The following is a 14,127-nucleotide window of genomic DNA, read 5'->3' as shown; positions in this document are numbered from 1 at the left end:
TTTAAAGACTAAATCTCTTGTCTAAAACTACAAAAATATCAAATCAAATCCTTAAACGGTATTAGTTACCCTAAAAGACAGAATCAAATTTCAGTACAACAGGAATAAATATTTTCTTGCTTCCAAGAATGGTAGATTGAAAGAATGGCTAGAATGTGGGACAAAAGGCATTTTAGTGTTTAGTTATGTCCCTTTACATTTTGATTTCAAATCTTGTTAAGGCCAACTTTGCCTTTTATTCTTCCAGGTCTGATACAAAAAAAAAATAAAATAAAATAAAAAAAATACCAGTCAAATCCTGAGACTGCTTTTTCCAAATTTGTGGCCTTGTGATTATTGTAGAAAATATTTCTATTTTCCTTCCTAATTATGATAACGTTTGTTTTTTTTTAATCAATTAATAAGTAATTATTTGAAAAAGAGTGTTCGTCATAAACTATTTAGAAACACAATTGATTTGGCTGAAGCATAATTTTTTTAAAATAACGTTTCTCGTTGCTAGCAGCAATGAAAATTTGTTGTGAGAATTTGTGCTTGTATTGTCAGAGTACCTGCCCATTATTTACCCAATCAAAGGTTGTGATGAATATTTAACGATATTGTTACTGTATTTGAAGTCGAATTATTTATTGTAAAAGCTATTTATTGTAAAGAAACAAAAACCAAACAAAAAAGATAATAAAGTGATACTAATTAATTTTAAAAAAATAAGCAAATAAAATTAACTGTTTTGTTGTTTTTACAGTAAATTTGTTATTAAATCCTTTTTTTTCCATCTATTTTCATCATCATCATGACTTTAATGTCCTCTTTTCCATGTTTGCATGGGTTTGATGGGGTTTTATGCTGGGTGCCCTTCCTGTTGCCAACCTTCACCTGCTTCCAAGTGAGGTAACATTTTCCCACGGTTAGACATGTTTTTTGAAGAACATTGGAAATGTGTGACACTCATTTACAACTATTACACAGTGTGATGACAAGGAAACATCCGCAATCTTACATGTACATGATGGGGTTTCTTGGAGTTTCCATCTGCCAAATCCACTCACAAGACTTTCATTGGTTTGGGGCTATAGTAGAAGACATTTGCCTAAGGTGCCACTAAGTGGGATTAAACCTGTAACCATATGATTAGAATCAGGTTTCTCAATGACGCAGGCATGCCTGCACTTTGTTTGAAAACATATCTTTCATGTATATAGAATTTTCATTGAATTGATTTTTTACATCTGTTTTTCCAAGTTGGCATGGGTTAGATGAAACTTCTGAAGGCAAATCTTCTATGGTTTGGTGCTTCCTGTCATGAATTCACTATTTTTTATTTCAATAAAATGGTTTTTGACTTATATTTTCTTGGTAAACTTTCCCTGCAATGAACTGATGACAGTGAACCTACCTGTAATCCGTCACCATCTTAACTTGTTTTCCAAGTGAGGTATTTTTTTCATTCCACTGTTTCTCACACATGAAAAAAAAAAGATTCTGGTTACTTTCTACTTAGTAGAGATTGGAAACAGATGCCGAATTCATCACTCAGGTGATATTAATAACATTCACACATATATATACATTAGTTAACTAGAAGGACTTGGAGAAATAAACCAGTCTGGACAAGGGTGACATGGAAGCTCAAAGATCCAGCATACTAACAGAAATATTCTAATGGAAATTTCTGATGAGGAAGAGGAGTTGGAAACAAATTGTTTAGAGAAGTTCCTGCAAAACAACTTAATAAGGGTTACAGACTAAATCTATAGCTGGTACAAATGTTAATGCATGGGTGTAGGGGGGAACCAACAGACATTTCTAAGGCTAATCATGAGATAATCCACTGCCACACTTGATAGATTGAATTCAGGCTGCCTTGGTAGTTTGAGACTGTCATTAGACACATTCGCTTGACTGTGAGATCCCACCTAAGAATTTATGCTCTTGTTTCTTCAACTTCGGAAAGTTGAAATTTTTATGCTTCTTTCTCTCCATCTCCTTATTCTTTTACTCCCTTCCTCATGTTGGCATCTCATTAATCTATACCCTTCTCATTTTCCCTGTTTGTCTCTGATGATGAAATATCTCATACTCGGGGATATCCCAGAAACAGCTGTAAGACTTTTAATTTCTTTCCAATAATAATAATGTATACAACTTGAGATGTTTGCCTTGCCTTAACGTTTGTTGTCCTTTTTAACGATTATATATCCGGTGCGTCGGAAATCTGCAATGGCTCCATAACTACCATCTCAGCTATAACCTTGGAGCCCTAGTAATCCATTACAGCACTTACCTAGCATGCCTAATATGTATGTATATGTGTGTGTGTGTATCTCTCTATAAAATAAATAAATGCGCCCTTTTAAAGCCTAGCCAGGCTCATGAGCCTGTTTCCCGGTTTCTATGGCGTATGTGTTCCCCAGTTGGATGGGACGCTAGTCCATCGCAGCATTACTCATTTTTGCCAGCTGAGCGGACTGGAGCAACGTGAAATGAAGTGTTTTACTCAAGAACACAACGTGTCGCCCGGTCTGGGAATCGAAACCACAATCTTATGATCATGATGCTGACACCCTAACCACTAAGCCATGTGCCTTCACTTGTGTGTATCTCTATAATTAATTCAATTATATAGGCAGCTGTTTCCTCATAAAACACATCTATTTATTCGATTATTACAATCCAGTATGTACTGTATGCTAGTCAAGACACGTGTTAAAATTGAGTGTTGTGGAAGAAATATTATTTGCAGAGTTTATTGCATAGCAAAACAGGGAACCAGAAAAAAATTTTTTGTATTATTTATTCACCATTACACATGTTTCATTTGCTGATAGGAAATCCAAAGATTTACATGTTAAATAAACATGTAAGGATCTTTCCTATAAGAATTTCTTGAGATGGAGAAATAAAATAATGCATTATTCTATTTCTCTGTCTGAAAAATTTTTAACAGGAAATTCCTTACATATCTGTCTAACATGTAAAACTTCGTAAATTCTATTAAGCAGCAAATGGGGAATAAATTATACCAAAAAAATTTCCAGTTCCTTGTTTGTTATGCATGTATACATGTTGTGTGTGAAAACATTTATAAAGCTATAAATAATAGCATGTAAATATTGGCTTGAAAACCCCTTTTGTGTAGAAAAAGTCAGAGGCTGCCCATAATACAGTGGAAGCCTTTGGACCCACATGTTGGTTCAGGTCCCAGGAGCAGCCTCTGATTTTTGGTATTCTACAGGTTTTTCAACTCAGTATTTACATGCTGTTATTTATAGCTTTGTATATGCACTTCGAGATATTCCAGGAAAAGAATTAGTTTGTATTCTCTCAACAGTTTATAAATTCTTAAACATACATACATACACACATATATGTATATGTCCAACCCATGCTAGCATGGAAAACGGACATTAAATGATGATGATGATATATATATATATATACATACTCACATGTACATACACACACACAAACACAAGACATACATGCACACATGCATATATATTTCCGTACACTACTTTGATTGTATTTGTTTCCATTTAAATATCAACCTGCCACCATCGCCACTACCTTTGTGGATATATCTATAGGTTGTGTTGAATGGCATTTTTAGTTCAGTTCTGCATATCTAGTAGACATCGAAGCTAAACATACTTAATGGCTGTCACGACAAGTCTCGTAATCGATAGAAACTAGGCTGAACTATTGAAAATCTGAAGAAAGCAGTTGGTCAATTAAAAAGTTTTCAGATGAATTGCTTTATGCCTTTGCTTCAGTAGAAATTCTTTCTAAAATCATTTTTTTGATCTTCACAGATATTTAAATCAAAACCAACAGAATATTTAAAAAGGAAAGCTATTACACTGTACAAGGGGGTGCTGAAAAGTTCCTGGCTTTAAGGGTACCACAAAAGGCTTGGTTGAAGGCCCAACCTTCCAACTTCCAAGTTCTTTTATAGGGCTTAGAAAGACTGCAGGACCGCAGCAATAAGCGTGGGAATCTGAGAGGGAAATATGTTGAGTAAAATCTTAATTAACTGATCCTCCTGTTTATTATTTTACCCAAAGCCAGGAACTTTTCAGCAACCCCTTGTAGTTCATTTAACTCTTTAGCATTTAAGCCAACCATAATTATACAAACGTTCAACTTGTTTTATGTTTGAACCAACCAAATCTGGCCTCTTACACTTATCCTACAATGTCACTCTAAAAATAAACAATCACATCATCAAAATCACAAAGCTACAACATAATGGCATGATTAATTGAAAAGCATTATGTTCAACAGAGTAATTTGAATGTTAAAGTGCTGTTGTTATCATTTAGCTGTGAGATGAGTGATTAAACTGAAGATAAAAGAGATATTCCAATTGTGATAATACAACATTTTATTCCAGACTACATTTCCCAGTGTTTTCTTACTTTTTAAGACAATATGGCTGGTTATTTGGCTGCTATTTCTAGTAGGCCAATGTACATTGCAGAAACCTTCTTGGTTGCACATGAAGGAAGGAATTCATTTTCAAAACTGTGATGTTAGAGAATTGAGTCGCGGTAAGTACAATGTGGCTGCTTAGCCATCCATCTACCCACCTATCCATCCATCCATCCATCCACCTATCCATCCACCCATCCATCCATACATAAGTGCATATACCTATACTATATGAATGTATGATGATGTTCATTTTCTGTGTGTGTGTGTATGTACATGTATGTACATGTCTAATATATGTATAGATGCCTATTTACTTTTCACAAATGTCATCTTATTGTGCATGTCAAAAGATGTATAATTGGAGAAGTCATTGAGTAAGTTTGCTAAGCAATTTATATAATTATGCACAGGCCATCCTAGTGATTATACACTTCTAATTAAGCAATGAATAACTGAATAACATGTTGCTATTGTTTACTATACAATTCCCACAATAGGATATTGAATTGAATGTACGATAGCATCTTATAAAGCTAGATTTATATATATCCTAAATTAGCAGATGAATTTGTTGTTCGGACAGTTTAACTTAATGGTAAAGCACTTGATGTGTAATCACAGGGATGTGAGTTCAAGTCTCATGGCTAGCCTACTGACAGATTTTTCTGCAAAATATGTATAGTTTATCCTGTTCATGCTATATTATTTGCATTATTCTGCATTTGAGAATAAAATTATTTCCTTATCTGTGTGTGTGTGTGTGTGTGTATATATATATATATATATATAATTGAATGTATGTATGAATGTATGAACATATACATACACATATGTATGTGTATATATTGTGTGTGTTTGTCCTTCAGCACTGCTGGTTACTCGTTGCATGGCTCAAAACTTTTTGATTAAGTAATTAATTTTATTTTGTTTTTCTTCCCCTTAAACAGACCGCCAATGAACAAGAATAAAACTAGTGAGAAGCTGCATGCATACATACTGACACACATCAAGTTTCATTTGGTATATATATGTGAAGTGTGTCAGGAGGCATGTGCGCATTTACCCTTTTTTTAATATCAAATCTGAAAGGGATTTGTAGAAATTTCATTAAAAAATATCCATTTTTTTGAAACTTACGAGTAAATAACGACGGGAGATGAAGGCACAATTGTGTAGGTATACTGTTATTTTAAGCCATATTTCGTGATAGATTTTTCCTTAGAAACCTAAAATTTTGATTAATATGTAATTTTCAGTAGCTTTAGTCTGAGCTTTCCATTTCCCTCTCCATCTCTATCTGTCTCTCCCTATATATATTCTCTTCTACTTGTTTCAGTCATTTGACTGTGGCCATGCTGGAGCACCGCCTTTAGTCGAGCAATTCGACTCCAGGACTTATTCTTTGTAAGCCTAGCACTTATTCTATCGGTGTCTTTTGCCGAACCGCTAAGTTACGGGGACGTAAACACACCAGCGACGTTGAGGGACAAACAGACACACAAATACAAACACACACATATATATACGACGGGCTTCTTTCAGTTTCCGTCTACAAGGTTTTGGTCAACCGAAGGCTATAGTAGAAGACACTTGCCCAAGGTGCCACGCAGTGGGACTGAACCCGGAACCATGTGTTACCACACAGTCACTCCCACGCCTTATTCTTTTATTTATTAACATTTGAAATATGTAGATTAGCGGAATTGTTAGAGCATCGGTTCTCTATTTTGTGCGTTCAAATTCGGTTGCAGTTAACTTTGCCTTTTCTCCTCCTGGAGTCGATAAAATAAGGTACCATTCAAGTACTGGGTAGAGATAATCAAACATTCCTTTTCTTTTATTTAACCTTATGTAAACTATGTAAGAAATCAAATATTTGACAGGAGAATTGTCGCCCTTAATTTTGTTTGTATTTCGCACACACATACACGTGGTATGCCATATACGAGTATATGTATGAGAGTGGAAGAAAAGAAAAGATGCGTGGTTTGATTCAAGAGAACTTGTCCATTATTTTTGTTTTCAAATGTACATAAATCATTTACAGTTGATGAAAACAGAGAGAGAGAAAGAAAGAGAGAGAGAGATAGAAAGAGAGAGAGAGATGTATGGTTCGATTCTTGCAGAAAATTATGTCCGTTACTTTTGTTTTTAAATGTTTTCCGATTATTTAGCGTAAATAGATAGACTGTAGTGAGAGAAAAAGAAAGCAGCAGATACATAATGCGATTCCAAAGGAAAATATGTTCGTTATTTTCCTTTTGAAATACCAATTATTTACAATAGATATATATGGCTAGATAGGGGAGGAGAGAGAGAGAGAGAGAGAGAGAGAGAGAGAGAGAAGTAGACGAAGAATCGTGCAGCTTTTTAGATATATTGCATCAACGTAAGCACGAGAAGGAATGAAAGAGACAAGAGGGATAAAAGAAAGATCAGGGGAAGCTGGAAGTAACGGAAGAAAGGAAATTAGAGCACGTGATTATAACAGACAGGAAGGCTGAGCAAGCACAGCACAAGTTCTCGATGTAGTGGCTGTCTGTGACTACGATCAGAAAGTATCTGATACACGCAAGCGATGGGGGTAAAACAACGAAAGCAAGGTACTTGCTATGTAAGAAAAGGTTCATCGAGTGTGTAGGTGTGTTGGTGTTCTTCACTATTTCGCGAGTGACGCGAAGAATACATCTCTGAGATTATAAAGATCGCATGTATATATATATATATAAGTTCAGTAAAAATTTAGATTCAGATGAATATGGTACTTAAGTTAAAGGCACCAGGCAAATGGAATAAGTATAAAAATGAACATTGTCAATTTAATTAAAAAAAAATTCCATATGGGGCTGAAGAGGGCTGATGTAATACTTGCATTGTTTAATTCAATGAAGTAGCATGAAACGATTGTACTATACTACCTTTGGATATCCTTGTTGCTTATTTTGATTATATATATATGTATATGTATATATACATTATGTTATGGATTCTTACCAAGAATCTTCTGTCTGTAAGGCAGCCACCTATATTGGAGACGGTTGTTTTGGACAGGTGAAGCGATAAATTTTTTATAGATTTTATTCCAATAAAAACAACTGCCATCGTCAACCTGGTCAATAATAGCAGCATCACAAGCACAAACACAAGAAACTTACGCGATAAGCAAGACAATCCTGGATAATTCTGGTGTACAACAGTGCATTTAACAGTACTCACACATGTTTATCAACTGACATCAATCAATCAATGTTTATGTAATATATATATATACATATATATATATATATACACACTCACACACACATGTATCATGACGATGATTCTTCCATGACAATAACTCGATTTATAATACAATTTTGTGATGAAATTTAATATTTAATATGTTCTAATTGCGACATTTTCAAAAGAAAACAATATACGTTACACAGATAAATGTCTTTAATTAATAAGACTTCTTCGGAAACATGTTACGTTGGATAAAAACTACTCTTTTCAGATGGGTGAGTTTAATATTTTTTGTTTTTTTTCTCTTCTTAACCCTTCTCCGCAAATGTTTCGCTCCTGGACATCTCTGTAATTGCTCACTTGTATATATTATGTGTTTGTTTCCTCTGAGATCTAATTTATGATGATTATGATTAAGTTCATGTTGATAATGTTCCATTGTCAACATTGCTTCAACCAGACTCATGATGTTCTTATTGATAGCAATCTTTTATTAATTATGGAAATATTTCTTTTGTGGACGTTGTTAATTAGCTCTATATCAGCTCTGATCAAGCAGACCTATAATCAAAAACATTCCAGTCATGACAGTCTAGTCTTTTTCATGTATGCATGGAACCCAAGCTCACATTCTTACTGCATGTCCTTTTCTAAGATAGTAAGGTGTGATTGGAGGAAGATTTGGCTGCTATTTCTAGCAGGTTGAATGTCTATGCAGAGGCTCCCTCGTTGGCTCGGAGGATCTCTGTTGTCGTTTAGCCACAGCTCAAGTCAGATCAAGCAGACTTATGATTGAGACATTCCACTTGTGATCTTCTCGTCGTTTTCCTATGTGCATGGAACATTGGACCATCCAACGTCTCTTTTTCTCAGATGCTAGGGTACGATTTGAGGGAGATTTGATTGGTATTTCGCGCAAGCCTAGCGACTACAAGAGATTCCCTTGTTTGGCAGATATTAATGATAGCAGAGGTGTTTGTATTACTGTTGTGGGTATTGTTGCAGCTGTTGTTGTCGAATTTGGTGGTGATATTGTTGATGCTGTGTTGACATCATGCATCCTGGCTGACTCTACCTGGCACTGAGGTATTTTCCCTCGGCCATATTGTTGATCTACCTGGCATTTCTTATTGGCTCTTGATTCTTATAGAAAAAGAAAAAAAATATTTATTTTGGATACAGATTATCATGGCAAAGAATACAGCATCATGATGATCATCACCAACAATAACAACAATAATTAATTACTATAATTCCTCTGAATAAGTTTTTCATTGTATGGTGTTATAATAAACTAAAGTGGGAAAACAACTGGATCGAAGCTCTGATTGCAAACAAACAAAACCACCAGTCATGTTATTGGGTCCTTCAATCGATTAACTCCACCATCGCTATGAACGAGTGTCAATATAAGAAATCAATACAATTCTCATTATCATTAGTGAAAATAATACTAAAAATGGTTTCTAATTTAGGTACCAGGCCAGCTATTTTGAAAAGGAACCTAGTCGATATCATCGACTCCAGTACTTGACTGGCACTTTATTTTATCATCCTCGAAAGGATGAAAGACAAACATGACCATCCCTATCTTCGACGGAATTTGAACTCAAAATGTAAAAAGCCAGAACAAACACTACCAAGTATTTATTTCTGACGCTCTAACGATTCTACCATTCCGTTGCCCTCTCTTCATTATTGTCTCAACACCACCACCACCAATGTTATTTTAAATAACACAAATTCATTCAGCATCTGTTTCTCTTAATTAACACCCGCAAACAATACAACTTTGTGCAAGGTGTAATTAACGATATTTAATGATGGTTGTAGAAAAAAGAAAGGCTTAGTTACAATTCTGATGTAGAATAATTATTTATTTTCACAAAATATCAACTATATTGTGTTCTTTTTCGGTCCCAAATTAGTATTTTCAAATATATATATGATTGCTGTTATCTAACTCCAGACCAGGGTCTTCTTGCGCAGACCTTGGATCAAAGGCATTAGAATCATGAATATCCCGTTTTAGGGGTATGAAGGACTACATTACTTAATGAAGTCCCATATACCTTATACAAGACAGTAGGGTGTGATTTGAAGATTTGGCTGCTGTTTCTTGTAGGCTGAGCAACCATACACAGGCTGCCTTGTTGCCTGATGTTATGGCATTTCTGATGTTGTTTAACGCGGACCAGCTCTGTCTGATCCAGCAAGACTTATATTCGAAAGCATTCCAGCCTCGACCATTCCATATACTTGTTAAGCTTAATGTATCCAGAGTACATAATCAGACATTATTTCTTTTGCGTGTTTTGAGAGTAATTTGGTTGCTATTTCAAACAGACTGAACGAGGCGCTTTCGTTGACTTCTGAAATATTGCAGTCATTTGATGTGGTAGCAAGATCGTTGTCTATATATCAGTTATGTAAATCCATACCTTAGATTTAACAGACTGCATAGACATACATTCACATGAACGCATGTCCACACGTTTATTGTAAACCCTGTCGCATTGCCGAAGACATGGTCTTTGGATACGCATGTGCCATATTCCAGTCAATACTTCTCAAGATTTCTTTAAGAAGCTGTTAGGCTTGTTGAGTAATTTTTTTAATGGATGGAATATAAGGATGCTGCGAACAAGAGGTGTCTGTCGCTCGCCTTAACCAATCAATATATTTATTTACCCAAACTATCTATCTATCGTATTATCTTTAGGCCACTGTGTATGTATGTATGTATGTATGTATATATGTATGTATGTATGTAAGTATGTGTGTGTGTGTATGTATGTATGTGTGTGTGTGTGTGTGTGTATGTATGTATGTATATATATATATATATATATATATATATATTATATATATATATATATATATATATATATAGTGGTTTTTACACACACCTTCTGGGCAGTAATATATAACCAGTATAGCTGGAGCACAATCACGGATTTACAATATAGAACAGTGATGAACTTATAACCTCGGAGCCTGCCACAAGAATACGCGGAGTTCTTTGCTAATCTAAACAGTATTGTTAGCCTGGTGTATTAATAGAGAGCTTATAAAGTATTTTGCCCGGATTGATAATCCATCACTAATAACTGTTACACGCACACACACATAGTTATGTTTCGGATGGTCATCTTTTTTTGCCCAATCTAACTAGTGTGTGTGTTTATTTGGAAAAAAAAATGACCGAAATATAAAAATAATACCAAGAATCTTGCAAAACAAATACATAAACGTGTATGTGTGTGTGTGTCTAGGTACTATTTATATATACCTATATTTATTTACCTATTTACCTATATAGGTACTATATATATACATATATATATATATATATATATATATATATATATATATAATATTATATATTATATAATATATATATATATATATATATATCTAGAGAGAGAGATACTTTTTTTGATTTTTACGTCAAAAAAGGTTATCTCTTTTTTTCTATGGAACTTCTAATTGCTCCTAGAATCTTTCTAAGCTCAGATTTAATCCATCCTTTGGGATAATTTCTAACAATGGATTAGTTTTCAGCTCGGAATTGTGCTCATACATCAGCTTACAAGTAAATCTAGAATAGTTTTGAATTGTTTATCGTGTCAACCTATCTTGTTCTCAAACCGTCTGTGACACCCAAACAAGGCTATTTTTCATAATTTACAGTTAGACTGAAGTCATGTTTATATTTATTCCTATTTTATTATGGAACGAGCATCATGAAACATCAATTCGATCGTTTCGAAAAGGTTGAAGCATTCAGAGGGATGAGCTTGAAAATTTAGTTTCATTTATAAATTGTAACCAAATTAACTTATGTCGTTAATTCCTTTGACAAAAAACAGGCACATCACACATTGGTTTGAAAATAATTAGGTAGATGCAGATAAATCAAATCGCCGTTGTGAGGGTTATTTCAAGTTAATTTATTTGTTGGTAGTATTGTTTAAACCCCAAATCAACTCTGATCGAGTAGCCCCATAATCGAATATGTTCCAGGGTATTTAGTAGATTTGGAACTACATCATTATCCAACGTCTCTTTCCTTCTTTAAGATAGTAAGCGCGTAATTTGATTTAGACTTGGCTGCTATTTCTCGTTGGGCGAGTGATCACTTAAAAGCACCTTCGTTTGGCTCGTGCGAACTTATTAATTGGTAATAGTTTCAATTACTAAACTGTCATTAGCAGTAAAGATATCTAACGCATTGCTGAGAGACGTTTTAGAATATTTAACGTGATGCTAGCACACAAAACTGAACGAGAAATTCGGTCGTACATAATACGGGGACGGAACCAAACTACATTACCTCCAAAGTTTTCTAACTTCTCGTCAGAAGTTTAACTTTAGTCATTGTAAAGAAGAGAAAACGTGGACATTTTCAAACGAAATTTTTCACAGCCGTTTTCGAATATATTGATGACGATTATGTTAAGGAAAAGTTTTTTTTTTCTTTTTCGCTCAGCAAAAAAAAAAAAAAAACTTTTTAATTACCCATTATCTAACTCATGATCACCATGCAACACAACTAAAATAAAGAAAAAAAATCAGGCGTAGGAGTGGCTGTGTGGTAAGTAGCTTGCTTACCAACGACATGGTTCCGGGTTCAGTCCCACTGTGTGGCACCTTGGACAAGTGTCTTCTACTATTGCCTCGGACCGACCAAAGCCTTTTGAGTGGATTTGGTAGACGGAAACTGAAAGAAGCCTTGTGAGTGGATTTGGTAGACGGAGACTGAAAGAAGCCTGTCGTACATATGTATATATATATATATGTAAAGGTATGTAGAAAAATACAACATGGACAAGAACGTATAACTCATAGAAGACGATACAATAAACATGGACAGGACATTCGAACCCCTCAGTCTTCAGTCAAGAACCGGATCATCGTAGTAATTTCGGCTGATTAATCTTGAGATTACTAGATCACGGCCAGCCCTCCAAGAAAAACTAAGCTGGAAGCGTAGATTTCCTGGAAGAAGGATCGAATGCATACGAACACCAGGACAGCAAAAGGGACAGATATAGAAAAAACAAAAATGGAATACAGAAACATGAAATACAGAAGCATTAACGGTGAGAACAACAAGTGTCTTACGACTGATAACAAGCAAACAAATTTTTTCTCTGGCGCATTGGAAAAAGCCTTTATAGCGGCGGACGAAGAACAACGATGTTAACACGACGAGGGTCAGGAGCTGAAAGGCAGATTTCGGCCAACAGTCACGTGACAGAGAAGAGAGAGAGAGAAAAGGGGGACAAAACGCAACAAAGAGAGAGAAGAGAGAGAAAGAAGGAATCAGAGAGGAGAAGGGATGGGTGTTGAAGAATGACCTGTGAGTGCAGAGCGAGACAAAGAAATAGGAGGGTAGTGGAAGACTAGACCAAAGGATCAGAGGAAAGAGAAGATGAATAGAGAGAAAGTAAAAATGAGAGAGAGATGTGTGTGTGCCTGTGTTTGTCCCCCCCAACATCGCTTGACAACCGATGCTGGTGTGTTTACGTCCCCGTAACTTAGCAGTTCGGCAAAAGAGACCGATAGAATAAGTACTAGGCTTACAAAGAATAAGTCCGGGGTCGATTTGTTTGACTAAAGGCGGTGCTCCAGCATGGCCGCAGTCAAATGACTGAAACAAGTGAAAGAGTAAAAGAGTAAAGAGTAACCTGAATGATATTAATTATCAGCATGATACAATACAAACTGAAAGTATTATTATTGAATATGGCAGCGAGGTACAAGAATCATTAGCACGTTGGACAAAATGCCTAAGAAGTATTTCTTTCAGCTCTAAGTTCTGAGTTCAAATTTCGCTGAAGTCCACTTTGCCTTTCTTCTTTTTGAGATCAATAAAGTATTAGTTGAGCACTAAAGTCATTGTAATCAGCTTACCTCCTCCCTCAAAATTGCTGTCCATGTGCCGAAATTTGAAACCCTTATTACCGAATGGTAACTTGGAACATATCCCTGTCAAATTTCATATCATGTTCATTATTAAGGAAGATATGAAAAGACAAAAGTGTTGGTGGGAAGAAACATGAAGTTGTAGTTATGCCCTTAAAGTTTGGTTGTTTCGTTAATTATTCTGTAAAGTCGATAAGCTATGTAGAAAATGTGTTGCAGTTTCTGCAAATTAAGCTTATTTACATACTTTGGCAGCAGTTCGTTACCTAACTGGTTAAGTTCTCACAATTATTTGTGGAATTAGGATTAATTTGCTAATTAGCTTACCCTGTAGGAATTTCCACACGACTTAAAAGATGTTACTTCTTAATATTTATACCAATCAAAATTAAACGAACTCCAACAAGAAACCTTAAAATGATATATTTGAGTAATCAGTTCTATGTCCATATCATACAGTCTATGAACTAGGGAATATATGTTTTTGAGTTGCTTTCCGCACAAAGTTTGTGAAATATTTAACACATAAATACATGA

The 14,127-nt window shown here is 35.0% G+C and overlaps 1 protein-coding gene across 2 annotated transcripts in view; it reads left to right on the top strand.

Moving 5' to 3' along the window:
• The first annotated feature begins 7,384 nt into the window (after positions 1 to 7,384).
• Positions 7,385 to 14,127, top strand: part of LOC115215651 — a 132,796-nt gene continuing 126,053 nt past the window's right edge. For both annotated transcript variants that reach the window (XM_036506182.1, XM_029784904.2), the window contains exon 1: positions 7,385 to 7,934. In XM_036506182.1, coding sequence (XP_036362075.1) covers positions 7,899 to 7,934 — 36 coding nt within the window. In that variant the 5' untranslated portion in view covers positions 7,385 to 7,898. The remainder of the gene's footprint in view (positions 7,935 to 14,127) is intronic.

This window comes from Octopus sinensis, linkage group LG9, assembly GCF_006345805.1.
Source record: "Octopus sinensis linkage group LG9, ASM634580v1, whole genome shotgun sequence".
NCBI lineage: Eukaryota > Metazoa > Mollusca > Cephalopoda > Octopoda > Octopodidae > Octopus > Octopus sinensis.
This window is presented reverse-complemented; position numbering and strand designations above follow the sequence as displayed.